Source organism: Ranitomeya imitator, chromosome 7, assembly GCF_032444005.1.
Source record: "Ranitomeya imitator isolate aRanImi1 chromosome 7, aRanImi1.pri, whole genome shotgun sequence".
NCBI lineage: Eukaryota > Metazoa > Chordata > Amphibia > Anura > Dendrobatidae > Ranitomeya > Ranitomeya imitator.
The window spans coordinates 67,178,550-67,199,327 of NC_091288.1; the positions used below are offsets into that span (position 1 = coordinate 67,178,550).

At 42.1% G+C, this 20,778-nt stretch overlaps 1 protein-coding gene across 2 annotated transcripts in view; it reads right to left on the bottom strand.

Annotated features, from left to right (window-relative positions):
* Nucleotides 1-20,778, bottom strand: part of SPAG16 (sperm associated antigen 16) — a 1,289,960-nt gene that overhangs the window by 1,100,174 nt on the left and 169,008 nt on the right. For both annotated transcript variants that reach the window (XM_069733408.1, XM_069733409.1), the window contains exon 9: nucleotides 15,102-15,244. In XM_069733408.1, the coding sequence (XP_069589509.1) occupies nucleotides 15,102-15,244 (143 nt within the window). The remainder of the gene's footprint in view (nucleotides 1-15,101; nucleotides 15,245-20,778) is intronic.

A 20,778-nucleotide genomic window follows, 5' to 3' on the forward strand; every position in this document is an offset into this window, starting at 1 on the left:
AGATTGCTGCCAGGGCACATTCATTCCACTGAGTGAGCACAAACCACTTTCTAAACTTCTGACAATATATCTCCGCTTCATCCTGACCCTGACACAGAGCCAGCAAGATTTTCTCTGCCTGATCCACTGAATTAGGTTCGTCATAAAGCAATCCAAGCGCCAGGAAAAACGCATCAACATCACGCAATGCCGGATCTCCTGGCGCAAGGGAAAATGCCCAGTCTTGAGGGTCACCACGTAACAAAGAAATAATGATCTTTACTTGTTGAACAGGGTCACCTGAGGAGCGAGGTTTCAAGGCAAGAAACAATTTACAATTATTTTTGAAATTCAAGAACTTAGATCTATCACCAAAAAACAAATCAGGAATTGGAATCCTAGGCTCTGATATCAGATTCTGAACCACAAAATCTTGAATGCTCTGTACCCTTGTAGTGAGATTATCCATCCAAGAGGACAGACCTTGAATGTCCATGTTTACACCTGTGTCCTGAAGCACCCAGAGGTAAAGGGGAAAAGAGAGACAAAACACACTGCAAAGAAAAAAAAATGGTCTCAGAACTACTCTTATCCATCTATTGAGATGCATTAGTACTTTGGGCCACCTGTACTGTTATGACCTGGTGGTCAGGACAATAATGGACCTGGTGGTTAAGAGCACACGGAATGACCTGATAGTAACTGATAATAAAGGTCGAGCTCTGGGACGTGGGAACTCTGCTGACCGCAATCCCTAATCCTATCAAACACACTAGAAATAGCCGTGGATTGCGCCTAACACTACCTATGCAACTCGGCACAGCCTAAGAAACTAGCTAGCCCTAAAGAAGGAAAATAAAGCCTACCTTGCCTCAGAGAAATTCCCCAAAGGAAAAGGCAGCCCCCACATATAATGACTGTGAGTAAAGATGAAAATACAAACACAGAGATTAAATAGATTTAGCAAAGTGAGGCCCGACTTACTGAACAGACCGAGGATAGGAAAGGTTACTTTGCGGTCAGCACAAAAACCTACAAAAAGACCACGCAGAAGGTGCAAAAAGACCCTCCGCACCGACTCACGGTGCGGAGGCGCTCCCTCTGCGTCCCAGAGCTTCCAGCAAGCAAGACAACAATAATAATAGCAAGCTGGACAGAAAAATAGCAAACCAAAGAAATACAAGCTGGAACTTAGCTTCTGCTGGGAAGACAGGTCACAAGAATGATCCAGGAGTGAACTAGACCAATACTGGAACATTGACAGGTGGCATGGAGCAAAGATCTAAGTGGAGTTAAATAGCGCAGCCTGCTAACGAATTAACCTCGTCACCTGTGGAAGGAAACTCAGAAACACCCACCAGAGGAAGTCCATGGACAGAACCAGCCGAAGTACCATTCATGACCACAGGAGGGAGCCCAACAACAGAATTCACAACAGTTACCTACTTATCCTCCCAACTATACTGCTGCACCGTGTACCGACCTCTGGCTATATCCTGACTATGTTACCTGCTTATCCTCCCAACTATACTGCTGCACCGTGTACCGACCTCCGGCTATATCCTGACTATGTTACCTGCTTATCCTTCCAACTATACTGCTGCACCGTGTACCGACCTCTGGCTATATCCTGTCTATGTTACCTGCTTATCCTCCCAACTATACTGCTGCACCATGTACCGACCTCCGGCTATGTCCTGACTATGTTACCTGCTTATCCTCCCAACTATACTGCTGCACCGTGCACCGACCTCTGGCTATATCCTGACTATGTTACCTACTTATCCTCCCAACTATACTGCTGCACCGTGTACCGACCTCTGGCTATATCCTGACTATTTTACCTGCTTATCCTCCCAACTATACTGCTGCACTGTGCACCGACCTCTGGCTATATCCTGACTATGTTACCTACTTATCCTCCCAACTATACCGGCTGCACCGTGTACCGACCTCTGGCTATATCCTGACTATGTTACCTACTTATCCTCCCAACTATACCCGCTGCACTGTGTACTGACCTCTGGCTATATCCTGACTACGTTACCTGCTTATCCTCCCAACTATACTGCTGCACCGTGTAACGACCTCTGGCTATATCCTGACTACGTTACCTGCTTACCCTCCCAACTATACTGCTGCACCGTGTACCGACCCCTGGCTATATCCTGACTATGTTACCTGCTTATCCTCCCAACTATACTGCCGCACCGTGTAACGACCTCTGGCTATATCCTGACTACGTTATCTGCTTATCCTCCCAACTATACTGCTGCACTGTGTACTGACCTCTGGCTATATCCTGACTACGTTACCTGCTTATCCTCCCAACTTCACTGCTGCACCGTGTACGGACCTCTGGCTATATCCTGATTACGTTACCTGCTTATCCTCCCAACTATACTGCTGCACAGTGTACTGACCTCTGGCTATATCCTGACTACGTTACCTGCTTATCTTTCCAACTATACTGCTGCACTGTGTACCGACCTCTGGCTATATCCTGACTACGTTACCTGCTTATCCTCCCAACTATACTGCTGCACCGTGTACCGACCTCTGGCTATATCCTGATTATGATTCCCGCTTATCTTTCCAACTATACTGCTGCACCGTGTACCGACCTCTGGCTATATCCTGACTATACTACCTACTTATCCTCCCAACTATACTGCTGCACCGTGTACCGACGTCTGGCTATATCCCGATTATGATTCCCGCTTATCTTTCCAACTATACTGCTGCACCGTGTACCGACCTCTGGCTATATCTTGAGTATGCTACCTACTTATCCTCCCAACTATACTGCTGCACCGTGTACTGACCTCTGGCTATATTCTGACTACGTTACCTGCTTATCCTCCCAACTATACTGCTGCACCGTGTACCGAACTCTGGCTATATCCTGGCTACGTTACCTGCTTATCTTTCCAACTATACTGCTGCACCGTGTACCAACGTCTGGCTATATCCTAATTACGATTCCCGCTTATCCTCAAGATCCTACTGCTGCTCAGTGTACCGACCTCTGGTATTTCCTGACTATGTTACCTGCTTATCTTTCCAACTACACTGCTGCTCCATGAACTGACCTCTGGCTATATCCTGACTACGTTACCTGCTTATCCAACTACACTGCTGCTCCTTGTAGCGACCTCTGGCTATATCCTGATGACGCTATCTGCCGGTGATGCCCCTAGTACTCCAACTCAGGTCAGCTCATAGCAAGGTGATTAAATTACCACTGTGTTTCACACCTGTCAGCTTTTTAAGTACAAACTATATTATTTTTCTAGTCATTTTAACAAAGTACTACATTTAAAATTAATGCTGTAGTATTACAGTACATCCCATTAAAATGGTCACTAGATGTTTATCAATGAGCAGCATTTAGCGAGAACGCTGTATGTAATAAAAGTGCTGAAATATTAATGAACCTTACAGTTTTCCTTTCAGAAACTTGTTAAAAAAAAAAAAGAGAGAAATCGGTTTGAATCAACACTTTATTGAAATTGTTGGTAATCACATCATTAAAATTATTGCTCTGTGTTTTCTTTTTGAAGCTTCAGCCCTATGCATTAAAGTCTTATATCTCTGCACAATGCAAAACCGTCAGCTGGAGATATGAGAACTTAGTCAGATTACAGAAGGCAATGATGCATGGTGGATTTGGTTTTCCTTAAAGAAACAAAATGACATATTGATTATCCTAAAAAGATTACAATCTATTCATAACCATTACTGAAACATAATAAGCTTTGGCCCTAGATTCACAAAACCAGTCGATAATTGGGTAATTAATCGTATAGCAATATTTAACAGCCACGTGAGAAGATGCAATTTATGTTTCCATTCTTTTATAATAGATCCCAGAGGAGACGCATGGCAAGAAATATTGATCTATTCGCTGCTTGTCTTGCTTACATTTTTCCTATCTTAGTCGACAATATTTCTATCTTCTAGTCTTCCTGCAACAGCCAAAGCTGACATCACTGTGGGAAAAGGGTTCCCTTGTGAAAATCTTGACAATTCCAGGCTTTAGTTTTATGTGTGAGATCATGGGAACAAGTTTGTTACCTGGAAAATTGTATAAATGGGAAATAATTTGAAATCCGAATATAGTCAAAATAATAATAATAATAATTCCCATTTATACAACTCAAAGCATTCCACTCACCTAAACTTCCTTGTGTTTTCTCCCAAGGACATACTACACACAAGTCATAAATGTCTATTCATTACCCCCTGCACGGGTCCTGTAGTGCACGCTATACCACCAACGAGATTACTAGTAAGTACACCTCAATATTTACAACCTAAATACACCGTACACACTTGACATATTTAACAAATACCTCATGTGAACCACAAAAACAGTATAATTTTATAACCTTCCCAACAGTTGCACCAGCCAGCAGAAATCCCTGATTGACCTACACATTTCTATGCCACTTATGCAAGCAAGTGAATACAAAGCAAACCTTATTTTAATTCAGTGTCGGTACTCTTCACTTTTGCTGCATCCCTACTACAGTTCAGTTAGCGCGGCGATTATATACAATTTTTACTATAATTAATCTAATTTAAACGGGAATCAGTCGGATGAATCAAGCTGCCCAATCCACAGACAGCAGCTAACACAAGATCGGCTGTAACACATTTAACCATTTGTTCTGGAGTGTACACTGAGTTCACTGTATTTACATATAGAGATAACCAGGCATTGGAACAACCACACAACTCTGGACAGTGAGAGCCGTGATACTGGGTGCGCAGTACAGAAAGGGAGTGAGGGAGGCGAGCAGATAACTGCTATACAGGAATCAATGGGCTGGAGAGAGCTTACTGGGACATTAGAAATTAAGGGCGCTTTTACACTGCACTCTGGTACCCGTTCGTTGGCCCCATCGAGGCTTACGTCTGAATCCCCCCAAAATGCTTGAAAGTCCGCCTCCAGTAAGCGTACATGCCTGAAGATTATGCACGACGTTCGCTCTATCTGCATCATTATAGCCTACATGCATACGCACAAATCCCGCTTAGTGGGGGGTTCAGAAAAAAGGCCAGAAGGGACCAACGAACAGGAGCCAAATCGCAGTGTGAAAACACTAACTCCTCACCTGGAACGTAACTTTTGCTCACTCTTGACTAGGCTCTATTACACTATGTAACATGAAAGCTCTCATTGAACGAGAATAACAGCAGATAGACATAATGAAAATAAACAAGTTTGCAATTGACTTGCTTTTATTATTTAATATAAAAATATTCCCTGCATTTAATAGTAAAATCAAAAGGGTTGTTACATAAACTGAGCTCCAGAATTAAGCGGTCACATTTAGGTGTAACGATGATTTGAAGAACGGTAATTCCGTACCGGGGACGTGGTACTTCAATTTCATGGGTTTATGCAGAACTTTCTTTTTATGCTATGCGCCTTGCTACCCACCTGATGCTTTGTGAACTGACGACGTCATGCTAAGTGACATCCAGCTCCTCAGTGACCAGGGGCTGGTGCACATTAAAGACTTTCATGTACAGTGGGGCAAAAAAGTATTTAGTCAGTCAGCAATAGTGCAAGTTCCACCACTTAAAAAGATGAGAGGCGTTTGTAATTTACATCATAGGTAGACCTCAACTATGGGAGACAAACTGAGAAAAAAAAATCCAGAAAATCACATTGTCTGTTTTTTTAACATTTTATTTGCATATTATGGTGGAAAATAAGTATTTGGTCAGAAACAAACAATCAAGATTTCTGGCTCTCACAGACCTGTAACTTCTTCATTAAGAGTCTCCTCTTTCCTCCACTCATTACCTGTAGTAATGGCACCTGTTTAAACTTGTTATCAGTATAAAAAGACACCTGTGCACACCCTCAAACAGTCTGACTCCAAACTCCACTATGGTGAAGACCAAAGAGCTGTCAAAGGACACCAGAAACAAAATTGTAGCCCTGCACCAGGCTGGGAAGACTGAATCTGCAATAGCCAACCAGCTTGGAGTGAAGAAATCAACAGTGGGAGCAAGAATTAGAAAATGAAAGACATACAAGACCACTGATAATCTCCCTCGATCTGGGGCTCCACGCAAAATCCCACCCCGTGGGGTCAGAATGATCACAAGAACGGTGAGCAAAAATCCCAGAACCACGCGGGGGTACCTAGTGAATGAACTGCAGAGAGCTGGGACCAATGTAACAAGGCCTACCATAAAGTAACACACTACGCCACCATGGACTCAGATCCTGCAGTGCCAGACGTGTCCCACTGCTTAAGCCAGTACATGTCCGGGCCCGTCTGAAGTTTGCTAGAGAGCATTTGGATGATCCAGAGGAGTTTTGGGAGAATGTCCTATGGTCTGATGAAACCAAACTGGAACTGTTTGGTAGAAACACAACTTGTCGTGTTTGGAGGAAAAAGGAATACTGAGTTGCATCCATCAAACACCATACCTACTGTAAAGCATGGTGGTGGAAACATCATGCTTTGGGGCTGTTTCTCTGTAAAGGGGCCAGGACGACTGATCCGGGTACATGAAAGAATGAATGGGGCCATGTATCGTGAGATTTTGAGTGCAAACCTCCTTCCATCAGCAAGGGCATTGAAGATGAAACGTGGATGGGTCTTTCAACATGACAATGATCCAAAGCACACCGCCAGGGCAACGAAAGAGTGGCTTCATAAGAAGCATTTCAAGGTCCTGGAGTGGCCTAGCCAGTCTCCAGATCTCAACCCTATAGAAAACCTTTGGAGGGAGTTGAAAGTCCGTGTTGCCAAGCGAAAAGCCAAAAACATCACTGCTCTAGAGGAGATCTTTATGGAGGAATGGGCCAACATACCAACAACAGTGTGTGGCAACCTTGTGAAGACTTACAGAAAACGTTTGACCTCTGTCATTGCCAACAAAGGATATATTACAAAGTATTGAGATGAAATTTTGTTTCTGACCAAATACTTATTTTCCACCATAATATGCAAATAAAATGATAAAAAAACAGACAATGTGATTTTCTGGATTTTTTTTTCTCAGTTTGTCTCCCATAGTTGAGGTCTAGCTATGATGTAAATTACAGACACCACTCATCTTTTTAAGTGGTGGAACTTGCACTATTGCTGACTGACTAAATACTTTTTTGCCCCACTGTATAAGCGCTACGCATGATACTGTATGGGGCTGTACACATGTCCGATTTTGTTCTTCAGAAAAAAATCTGAGAAGTCCTCATTTAGATCAAAATGATCAATGAAAGTCTATGGTTCCGTGAAAAAAAATCATCTGAGAGCAGTCTGATTTTCACATACTGACATAAAGGACAAGGTGGAGATACTTTTTTTTCTCTCAATGTACGAGAAAACCTGATGCCACTCTGACCAAACTCGGATAAGAGTCTCATCAGAATAATCAGTTTGTTTTTCACGTATGTGAAGACATCTGTCATGTGAACCTACCCTAATTCTGGGGAGCCGCCTATCAATCAGCATAACATCAGCAATCACACCCCATCGACAGAGCTGGAAGAGGAACAGCTGGTCTGTTGATGTTAAGCAGTTGAATAGCTGGCAGGAGCAGTTAATGACCTCGCTGTGTTATGGTAAATGGGGAATGTACAGTAGGTAGCAACTGTCTGTCATTTTTATTTTACTCTGGGCCTAAAAACTTAGTCTTGGAATAAGCCCTTCAAGGCTTCAAGGACGGTGCAGATGAGCCATGCTTCTTATTAAGCGAGACATGAGCTGATGGGTATCCTGCTGAATACCATTTTCTACGATTTAGTAGTTACCAGAAAGCTTTCACATTTAAATAATACAATTAAAGCAAACTTGTCACCAGGTTTAGCTGTTCTGAGTTATGGCCATCACCTTTGAGGGCTGATATACAGCATTCTAGAGTGTACAAAGCAAAGTACTGCAGTGCGCAGGTACCAGGAAAGGTCAGAGCCCCTGCACCTGCACACTGCAGTACTTTGTATGCCCTCAACAGGGCAGAGAAGTACACCTGCGCAAGAGCACAGTGCCGAGGAGACTTCTGTGGATGACGTAGGGAGGCGTCATCCATACGAACCAAAAAGGAGAACAGCATTGAAAGAAGATGGGAGGCGACGGACTAACAACAGCGACACCCCTTGGACTGGACCACCCCCCAGGTGAGTATAATAACAGTTCCTTTTCTTATCTTACAGGTCGGTCTGGGGGCAGATATACAGCATTATAGAATGCTGTTTATTAGACCTGAAAGGTGATGACCATAATTCATATTGACCAAACCTGGTGACAGGTTCCCTTTAAAACAGGAAAAAATAAATCAAACTATGGCATCCAGTTATATGTAAATACTCCTACTGACCATATGTACTTACTTTATATAATTATTATGTGTTTCTTTACGTATCACGATCTGACTAGTTTTTAACACTCCACGATTGAAACGTTTTAATGGCGTTTTTTTACGAGTGCCTTATTAGGGTTTTATTTTTTCAACACATAACATAGCTCTCTGCACTTCTGAGTGTATCAGTGTAGTGACCGGTGTCAGAAATAAAGAGACGACGAGGAAGATGACACGCCCGGCCACTATGCGCATACCGTGGTCACACACACACACGTCAACAGGCAGAGCTAAATTTGAGAAGTGCACACTGTCAATCATAAGCAGTTACAGGGCCCCAAAATGCAAATGAGCAGACATAACGATGCAGGCATAACGATGCACCAAACTCTTGGCCAAGCCAAGAATTCACTGAAGCCTCCTTATTTGCATATGAATTAAAACTAAATAGGCAGTGTAAGCGGTTTATACCTTGTGGGAATAAAAGGACTAGAAATAGGAAAAACCCAATGTGGCTAAACAAAGAAGTAAGACAGGCAATTAACAGTAAAAAGAAAGCATTTGCACTACTAAAGCAGGATGGCACCATTGAAGCTCTAAAAAACTATAGAGAGAAAAATACTTTATCTAAAAAACTAATTAAAGCTGCCAAAAAGGAAACAGAGAAGCACATTGCTAAGGAGAGTAAAACTAATCCCAAACTGTTCTTCAACTATATCAATAGTAAAAGAATAAAAACTGAAAATGTAGGCCCCTTAAAAAATAGTGAGGAAAGAATGGTTGTAGATGACGAGGAAAAAGCTAACATATTAAACACCTTCTTCTCCACGGTATTCACGGTGGAAAATGAAATGCTAGGTGAAATCCCAAGAAACAATGAAAACCCTATATTAAGGGTCACCAATCTAACCCAAGAAGAGGTGCGAAACCGGCTAAATAAGATTAAAATAGATAAATCTCCGGGTCCGGATGGCATACACCCACGAGTACTAAGAGAACTAAGTAATGTAATAGATAAACCATTATTTCTTATTTTTAGTGACTCTATAGCGACGGGGTCTGTTCCGCAGGACTGGCGCATAGCAAATGTGGTGCCAATATTCAAAAAGGGCTCTAAAAGTGAACCTGGAAATTATAGGCCAGTAAGTCTAACCTCTATTGTTGGTAAAATATTTGAAGGGTTTCTGAGGGATGTTATTCTGGATTATCTCAATGAGAATAACTGTTTAACTCCATATCAGCATGGGTTTATGAGAAATCGCTCCTGTCAAACCAATCTAATCAGTTTTTATGAAGAGGTAAGCTATAGACTGGACCACGGTGAGTCATTGGACGTGGTATATCTCGATTTTTCCAAAGCGTTTGATACCGTGCCGCACAAGAGGTTGGTACACAAAATGAGAATGCTTGGTCTGGGGGAAAATGTGTGTAAATGGGTTAGTAACTGGCTTAGTGATAGAAAGCAGAGGGTGGTTATAAATGGTATAGTCTCTAACTGGGTCGCTGTGACCAGTGGGGTACCGCAGGGGTCAGTATTGGGACCTGTTCTCTTCAACATATTCATTAATGATCTGGTAGAAGGTTTACACAGTAAAATATCGATATTTGCAGATGATACAAAACTATGTAAAGCAGTTAATACAAGAGAAGATAGTATTCTGCTACAGATGGATCTGGATAAGTTGGAAACTTGGGCTGAAAGGTGGCAGATGAGGTTTAACAATGATAAATGTAAGGTTATACACATGGGAAGAGGGAATCAATATCACCATTACACACTGAACGGGAAACCACTGGGTAAATCTGACAGGGAGAAGGACTTGGGGATCCTAGTTAATGATAAACTTACCTGGAGCAGCCAGTGCCAGGCAGCAGCTGCCAAGGCAAACAGGATCATGGGGTGCATTAAAAGAGGTCTGGATACACATGATGAGAGCATTATACTGCCTCTGTACAAATCCCTAGTTAGACCGCACATGGAGTACTGTGTCCAGTTTTGGGCACCGGTGCTCAGGAAGGATATAATGGAACTAGAGAGAGTACAAAGGAGGGCAACAAAATTAATAAAGGGGATGGGAGAACTGCAATACCCAGATAGATTAGCGAAATTAGGATTATTTAGTCTAGAAAAAAGACGACTGAGGGGCGATCTAATAACCATGTATAAGTATATAAGGGGACAATACAAATATCTCGCTGAGGATCTGTTTATACCAAGGAAGGTGACGGGCACAAGGGGGCATTCTTTGCGTCTGGAGGAGAGAAGGTTTTTCCACCAACATAGAAGAGGATTCTTTACTGTTAGGGCAGTGAGAATCTGGAATTGCTTGCCTGAGGAGGTGGTGATGGCGAACTCAGTCGAGGGGTTCAAGAGAGGCCTGGATGTCTTCCTGGAGCAGAACAATATTGTATCATACAATTATTAGGTTCTGTAGAAGGACGTAGATCTGGGTATTTATTATGATGGAATATAGGCTGAACTGGATGGACAAATGTCTTTTTTCGGCCTTACTAACTATGTTACTATGTTACTATGTAAAAGTAGGTAATTTTCTCAGGCACTGTACCAGTAACAGGTACAGTGCAAGTATGGTTGTTATAGGGGGTCAAGGCATCTTCAACACTGTATAGCCCATTTAAAATGCATTTTGGGGTGTGACAGACTCCCTTTAATACAGCTGTAGTGCGGAAAATTGTTTGAATCACCCTCGTATATAAAAGAGACTAAAAAAAAGTCCCAAGACAAACAAAAACTCTGGTGCTCATCCAGGGCCTCTGTACTCCAGTATTAAAACAGCTGACACTCGTGGACACCAGAGCAAATCGAATCACTGATTTCTGACAGCTTCATAGCAAATGTGCTAAAATGAACAGAATTAAGGATGGCTTGCAACATGATCTTAACGCTGTGATTCTTGACTGTTTATAAGTATCTGAGAACAGGCTGCAATCTCTCCTATTACATTTCTAAGCAAAACCAGCTAGGAAGAAAAACGGTGAATCACCATAATGAACCTATTAACACATTCCCGAACCATTAATTATTGATTTATTTGTAATTATCCCTCAGAATGGCCTTGTTCATTACTTCTCCTGAGTATATACGCAGATTTCTTCAGTCAGAAAATAATTTGTAAGTCTTTATATTACTGGTGGATTATTCCAAATGTAATCAATTTCATTCTAACGCTCATTCATCTTTCTGTAAGGAGAAGGCTATGCTTTGTGGATTTATTCTGTCTGACATACAAGGTAACCATTGGGTGGAACAAGCAGACAAACCACACAAGGCCCTTTAAAGGAAGCTTAAAAAAAAAAGTATAACAAAAATCAGTTTGGCATTTGCTTTTAGCTAGATTTCTAGGCTAGTCACAAGACTATTGAAGGGTTATTTCCATCTTCAAAGATGGATGTTGTCGGAAAATGCTCCTAAAAAACAAACGCATGTAATTAACCGCTTATTACAATTTCCAACCGTCGCTGACATATTAACACTATTGCTTTCTGTCGTTATCCGATTGATGAAGATGTGAGTAACCCTTTAACCTCCATAGTGCAAAGGTTACCCAACAGGGCCAGATAATATCTACTTCTTATGATGGCAGAGGTGAGATTGATGCAATGAAACACTGGATTATCCAAATCAATGTGCATTTTACCACATGACTTACAGAAACTAGACTGGACCAACAGACTAGAAGAGAAATCCAGCTCTGGAAGTAAAATAAAAAATTATTTAATTCAAAATTAAAAAAAAAAAAAAAAAAAAAAAAAGAATAAAGGAAAAACGGCTGCTGGACATGAGCCCGGTAATTACTGGAGGGGAAATGCCGCAAGTAACTGAGCGTTTCGAACACGTGTTCTTAGTCCGCGTTCAGTTTCTTACGGCATTTCTCCTCCGGAAATCACCAGGCTCATGTCCAGCAGCCGTTATTCCTTTTTTCTTTTTTTTGTTTTTTAATATTTTGAATTAAAGAATTGTTTATTTTACCTCCGGAGCTGGATTTCTCTTCTTTCCTGTTATGGCTTTCAGCGTGTAGCAGAGACGCTTGTCCGTGCTCGGATCTCTTTCAAGGACTATGAAAGCATCAAAAGGGGTGAGCTGAATTTTCCTTTTTTCTCACACAGGACCAACAGACTACCAAAAAGTTCAATGTGCAAGCACATGGGAAAAGAAATTGCCCACAGAACTTGAGTTATGCTGGAAGGAACATTTCTCTTATTTCTGAATATTAGAGGACATATACTTTGACATAATGAATTCACTCAATTTGCTCAAACAAGAGGAATGTTGTCATATCTCCACCAGAACCTGCGCCGGTGACCTCTGCTTCTGTCGCCAGGCGCTGCCATATTCAATCTCCGGGCAGCGCTGGTGAAAGAAGAATTATAAGATTAATAAATATCTGAGCCCCAAAATGAACAGGCTGAATATATAAAGGGAATACCATATTTAACGATAAAACATAAAATTGTATTGAATAAATGACTAAGAACAGTACACAATAAAAATGGAGACCTCAATATGAAGGGGCACAGAACAAAAGTCACATATAGCCCAGAGTAAGAGTGTTCATGGTAATATAATAAAGGTAATCGGATATCTCAGTCATTTGATAATCTTAATAGACAGGCATTAAAGTCAAAGAGTTCAGCTTATGTTGCAAATATAATTATCTGGGTAAACATAGAGATTACCCGAGCGTGCTCAGGAAAACCCGAGTAACGAGTATACTCGCTCATCACTAATAATGAAGTATATTACAAAGATTCATACCATTACAAATGCAAATTAATAAAATAAAAAAGGCTGGTTACTCTTTAAAACCACCACTGCAGTGTTTTTTTTTTATTTCAAAGCTTGACTGGTGCCACTAACATAAGGTCCTTGACCCTAGTATTCTAAACACACAAGCCGCAGTCTTCAGGTTTTCCCGGCCCCACTTCGGTCCCAATCTGCCATATTGTGAATTCAACTTATGACTGACAGTAAGTCAGAGGTAATAGACACAAGCTCCCAATGTAAGTCTTTGAGACCCTCGTTCTGGCTCTCATAGACTTACATTGAGTTGTGACTTCCAGATCGCCGAACAATCACTGGAGAGATCCAGTAGGTCACAAACTGCTGGAGACCAATTGGTGCGGTGCCAATAACAATAGAAGATGACATCTCGCAAGTATGTACGAGACTAAATGGAGAGAACTTAGATTAGTTGCACCGATTTAGCAGTAAAAAAAATATAAAAATGTACTTGGCATTCTAATGGAAGAATAATTGTTTAAATTATATTTTGAGGCAATCCACAGGGCAAAATTGTAACATTCTGGATCCAGAACATGGAGGATCTTCGTCAGACATGAATTGCTGAGGAATATAAAGTACCAATGCTAAGATTAGCACTGGACAAAAACGGCTGTAGTCGCGCCTCATACACAGTGACTAGAGCCAGTGCGTCTGTTATGCACATGCCCCAGTCTGTTTAATTTTCTTGTGCTCCACGTCAGGTTTTGCAAGTAGCACAGCGTGCACCCATGTAATGAATGCCCTAGGCCTATGTAAGGCTTCCCAGACTCACAACACTGTCTCGCTATTGCACTAAGCCTTGCTAGTAACTCTTTTAGTTTTCTGGGCACAGCTGCGGTTTACAATCATCAGTACTTCACCTGTTTGTCTGCGGTTTCCAGTATCACTAACTACTAGCCTGAAGTTTCCAGTATTGCACAAAAATGCCTGTCTGTGGCTTCCAAGATTCAGACTTTCTGATTTCTCTGGAGGCCTGTCTTCTACTTGTAGCCGGTCTTCTGGACTTCTTCTACTTCTCGGCCCATGGTTTTTAGGACATGTTAATGGTTGTGTGTGGCTTCCATGGTATAAGAATTTCTTGTTACTCCGAAGTATTGTCTGCTTATCTATAACGCCTCCTGTTTGCCAACATTCTTGAATAACTCTGGTAGCTGACCGCATATATCCATGTTCAGCGTGCTCCATCTGGCTGGTGCAACGACACCTACAGTATAACCGTGTTCCCACCCAGACCTTGGGCCTAGAAGATCCCTTTCATCGTGTGAGCATGCGGAGTTTGACAGCGCCATATGCAGGGACTACAGCCAGCGCCTCATGCACAGCGACAAAGCCAGCACCTCATACGCAGCGACCACAGCCAGCACCTCATACGCAGTGACCACAGCCAGTGCCTCATAAGCAGTGACCACAGCCAGCACCTCATTACGCAGCGACTACCGCCAGCGCCTCATACGCAGCGACCACAGCCAGTGCCTCATAAGCACTGACCACAGCCAACGCCTCATAAGCAGTGACCACAGCCAGCATCTCATTACGCAGCGACTACAGCCAGTGCCTCATGCGCCGCAACTAAAGCTGGCACCTCATACACAGCGACTAGAGCTGCTCTTCTCCAGCACTAGTTTCAGCATTGCTACTGTATATTTCTCAGCAATCCATGTTTGTTGAAAGTCCATATTCTGGGACTGAAACAATTTCATTATAACCTCTGGATTGCCTGAAAATAAAGTGTGAACATTTTTTATTGTATTGGAGTGCCAAGTACCTTTATATTTCTATTTTAAAAGAGTGGAACCATTCTTGAACACCCTTGCTTTCCAGGAGGGCTGTATACTCATAATATCTGTTTGCAAAGTCCAATAATCTCCACGGGTAGTAGATACATACTCATGTGAGCAAACCACTGCTATGCATTTTGAAGTTCTAGTTGTTAAAAATAAACAAAAAAAAACACGCAACACATTTTTGACAGATTTTCTGGTGATCCTACCTTAGGATGTGCCTTTCCGATTTGTTTATTTGGGTCTTTCTCTGCATTGTATAAAGAGTCCTCTTCCTGCAACAGTTCTTTCTCTCGAGCCTCCCGAATTGATTTCTGAGTAGGACCTTCTTCCTTCTTGGGTTTAACATCATCTAGAAAGCAGAATTTAGTTATCATAAATCATCATGACATACACACAAACATATATGTACATATATGTACATATATATATGTACATATATATACACACACATATATGCATACATATATACATATGTACATATGTACACACACATACAGTACAGTCCAAAAGTTTGGACATACCTTCTCATTTAAAGATTTTTCTGTATTTTCATGACTATGAAAATTGTAAATTCACACTGAAGGCATCAAAACTATAAATTAACACATGTGGAATTATATACTTAACAAAAAAGTGTGAAACAACTGAAACTATGTCTTATATTCTAGGTTCTTCAAAGTAGCCACCTTTTGCTTTGATGACTGCTTTGCACACTCTTGGCATTCTCTTGATATATATAGATAGATAGATAGATAGATAGATAGATAGATAGATAGATAGATAGATAGATAGATAGACAGTTGTGGCCAAAAGTATTGACACCCCTGCAATTCTGAATACAAAAGTAATGACATCATATGAAATCGGGGAATATATAACACAGAAAAGGGCACAGCACAGAAGCCCAAAAATAACCCCCAATAAACATATGGACAATAGTGGGACCAACTGCAAACCTCAATAAGAAAAACTAAGACGCACCAAAAACAGTGTTAAACTCCAAAATACAAAAATACTTTATTAGAATAAAAATATATATATAGACAGGTACAGGGGGAACATAGGGGACACGCAGCAGTGCGGCACAAAAATGCCCAATGTGAGCAATGGACAGCGATGAGTCATATATATAGTGCAAAGTTTCCATCATAAATAGCCATAGTCTGGCTGGTGCACAACACAACCATACAGATATAACTCCCACAGCAGAGTATCCGATGGTCAATGCATAGCAAAGCGAGCATCATATGGGGAGAAGTACATACCGGAATGTGCACACCAGCCACCACGCCGTCCACGGCAAACCCCGACGCGTGTTTCGGATTGAAACCTTCTTCAGGGGGCGTGCCGTGGTTACATCTGCGCGCTCATTTATAGTGTGCACATTGCCACCAGACCGGAAATGCAGGAGGGTTGCCATAGTGACGAATAGATGCATCACGGCTAACACAGAGCCGGAAGTAGGGAGGCGTCGCTATAATAGCGACTATGCCGGCCGAATGTGCCGCAGCCATGAGAGCTGATGTCGGAATATGTGGGGCCCCACATGACCGAACAACAGACTGTCAACAGGATGTGGAGTCATGGCGACAGGCAACACTTGCGCACAGAAGGGAGAACATGAAAAGGAAAATACAGGTAACCACAAAGCAAACAACACGACACATATAAACAAAACTGCATATGGGTACATCAAGACATCATATGTATGTATATATAACCTAACTATAGAATGACATAGAAAATCCATGATATACACATAATAACATTTATACGAGAAAAAGTACACATATAGACAGGAAAATGTCGTGGACATAAAAATGAAGTGGAAACGGAGAGAATCAGGAGGACACTATGTGAAACACAGCCATGTTGTAACAAAACTACATACATCAAAAGAGACATATATATATATATATATATATATATATATATATATATACAGTATAAGCAAAATATCCAATTTTTAATTGATATGAGTATGGAAGAAGTTTCTAATGCAGTCAGCAACAATACGATCACGGTCCCCACAGATTGATCAAGCTGCAGTATGGATAAAGAATCTCCGTTGAATAAAGCCTTGTCCGCCGTCATATCTGATGCCTTTATCCACGATGATGGTAATCCACATGAGAGTCAGACAATGATATACCCACATACAGCCTATATATACTAAAAAGAAACGCAAGAGTTAAAATCAAATTTAAAAACAAAGGCGGCACCTACAGCATGATCGGCTACACAGCGGCAGGGCGATCACAAAAAGGGAGCAAAGGAGAGATTCTCATTTAATCCGTGTGGATGGACTGTTTTTAAAGTCCATATCCAGCGTTTCTTCCAATGCTCTGCTGGAATTTTAGACCATTCTTCTTTGGCAAACTGCTCCAGGTCCCTGATATTTGAAGGGTGCCTTCTCCAAACTGCCATTTTTAAATCTCTCCACAGGTATTCTATGGGATTCAGGGCTGGACTCATTGCTGGCCACCTTAGAAGTCTCCAGTGCTTTCTCTCAAACCATTTTCTAGTGCTTTATGAAGTGTGTTTTGGGTCATTGTCCTGCTGGAAGACCCATGACCTCTGAGGGAGACCCAGCTTTCTCACACTGGGCCCTACATTATGCTGCAAAATTTGTTGATAGTCTTCAGACTTCATAATGCCATGCACACGGTCAAGCAGTCCAGTGCCAGAGGCAGCAACGCAACCCCAAAACACCAGGGAACCTCCGTCATTTTTGACTGTAGGGACCGTGTTCTTTTCTTTGAATGCCTCTTTTTTTCTCCTGTAAACTCTATGTTGATGCCTTTGCCCAAAAAGCTCTACTTTTGTCTCATCTGACCTAAGAACATTCTTCCAAAACGTTTTAGGCTTTTTCAGGTAAGTTTTGGCAAACTCCAGGCTGGCTTTTTTATGTCTCGGGGTAAGAAGTGGGGTCTTCTTGGGTCTCCTACCATACAGTCCCTTTACATTCAGACACCGACGGATAGTACGGGTTGACACTGTTGGACCCTCGGTGTTGTGAATTCTGCTCTTGGGCTCCCTCCGGTGGTTATGAGTGGTAGTGCTGCGGTAGTTGGTTCGCAGCATTTATCAGGTGTATCTATTTTTTGCAATTTGGGCTGGGCTATATAGCCTTGCTTGATCCTTTAGTCAGTGCCAGTTGTCCATTGTTTTTGGAGGATTCACATCCCTTCTGGTCTCTCCTGTTTGCTGTGCTTTTCTTCAAAGATAAGTCCTGGCTTTGTTTTTGCTGTCCACCTGCTGTGGACCTTATAGTTCTGTGACTTTTCATGTTTTTGTCTTGTCCAGCTTTGTCTGTGAAGGATTTTTTGCAGCCTAGCTATTTCTCTGGAGATGCAGATATACCCTCCATGTCTTTAGTCAGATGTGGTGTTTTGTATCTTCTGTGGTGGATATTTTCTAGTGTTTTGATACTGACCGCATAGTACTCTGTCCTATTCTTTCTTTTTAGCTAGTATGGCCTCCTATGCTAAATCCTGATTTCATTTCTGCGTATGTTATTTCCCTCTCCTCTCACAGTCAATATTTGTGGGGGGCTGTCTTTCCTTTGGGGATTTTCTCTGAGGCAAGATAGGTTTCCTGTTTCTGTCTTTAGGGGTAGTTATTTCTTAGGCTGTGTCGAGGGGTCTAGGGAGTGTTAGGTACCCCCCACGGCTACTTCTAGTTGCGCTGTTAGTTCAGGGTTTGCGGTCAGTACAGGTTCCACCTTCTCCAGAGTACGTCTCATGCTGCTCAAAGGCCACCAGATCATAACACCTCGGACTGCAGAGCAGCTTGAACTTGTTTAGATGTTAGTCGAGGTTCTTTATCCAACATCCGCACAATCTTGCGTTGAAATCTCTTGTCAATTTTTCTTTTCCATCCACATCTAGGGAGGTTAGCCACAGTGCCATGGGCTTTAAACTACTTGATGACACTGCGCACGGTAGACACAGGAACATTCAGGTCTTTGGAGATGGACTTGTAGCCTTGAGATTGCTCAGGCTTCCTCACAATTTGGTTTCTCAAGTCCTCAGACAGTTCTTTGGTCTTCTTTCTTTTCTCCATGCTCAATGTGGTACACACAAGGACACAGGACAGAGGTTGAGTCAACTTTAATCCATGTAAACTGGCTGCAAGTGTGATTTAGTTATTGACAACACCTGTTAGGTGCCACAGGTAAGTTACAGGTGCTGTTAATTACACAAATCAGAAAAGCATCACATGATTTTTCGAACAGTGCCAATACTTTTGTCCACACCTTTTTAATGTTTGGTGTGGAATTATATCCATTTTGGCTTTAGGACAATTCTTTTTGTGTTTTATCATTTAAGACAAATTAAATGAAGATAATACCAGAATTTGTATTTGCAATCACTTTCAGGAAGAAATGGAGTATTATCTAACAGAATAGCAAGGGTGTCAATACTTTTGGCCACAACTGTGTGTGTATATATATATATATATATATATATATATATATGTATATATATATATATATATATATATATATATATATATATATATATATATATATATATATATATATATATTATACTAGATTGTGGCCCGATTCTAATGCATCGGGTATTCTAGAATATGCATGTCCCCGTAGTATATGGACAATGATGATTCCAGAATTTGCGGCAGACTGTGCCCGTCGCTGATTGGTCGAGGCAACCTTTATGACATCATCGTCGCCATGGCAACCATTATGACATCTACGTCGATACTGTGCCCGTCGCTGATTGGTCGAGGCGAATTCGCGGCAGACTGTGCCCGTCGCTGATTGGTCGAGGCAACCTTTATTGTGGCCCGATTCTAACGCATCGGGTATTCTAGAATATGCATGTCCCCGTAGTATATGGACAATGATGATTCCAGAATTCGCGGCAGACTGTGCCCGTCGCTGATTGGTCGAGGCAACCTTTATGACATCATCGTTGCAATGGCAACCATTATGACATCATCGTCGCTGTGCCCGTTGCTGATTGGTCGAGGCCTGGCGGTCTCGACCAATCAGACGCGGGATTTCTACGTCCTTTATGACATCATCGTCGCTGTGCCCATTGCTGATTGGTCGAGGCCGCCAGGCCTCGACCAGAGACGCGGGATTTCTACGCCGATGCTGTGCCGGCCTCTGATTGGTCGAGGCCGCCAGGCCTCGACCAATCAGAGAGCCGGGATTTCCAGGACAGACAGACAGACAGACGGAAAAACCCTTAGACAATTACATATATAGACTAGATTGTGGCCCGATTCGAACGCATCGGGTATTCTAGAATATGCATGTCCCCGTAGTATATGGACAATGATGATTCCAGAATTCGCGGCAGACTGTGCCCGTCGCTGATTAGTCGAGGCAACCTTTATGACATCATCGTCGCCATGGCAATCATTATGACATCGTCATCGCTGTGCCCCTTGCTGATTGGTCGAGGCAACCTTTATGACATCATCGTCGCCATGGCAACCATTATGACATCATCGTCGCTGTGCCCGTTGCTGATTGGTCGAGGCCTGGCGGCCTCGACCAATCAGACGCGGGATTTCTACGTCCTTTATGACATCATCGTCGCTGTGCCCGTTGCTGATTGGTCGAGGCCTGGCGGCCTCGACCAATCAGAGACGCAGGATTTATACGTCGATGCTGTGGCGGGCTCTGATTGGTCGAGGCCTGGCGGCCTCGACCAATCAGAGAGGCGGGATTTCCAGGACAGACAGACAGACAGACAGACGGAAAAACCCTTAGACAATTATATATATAGAGATATATATATATATATATATATATATATATCTCTATATATATATATATATACATATAATTGCCTAAGGGTTTTTCCTTCTGTCTATCTTTCTGTCTGTCTTTCTGTCTGTCCTGGA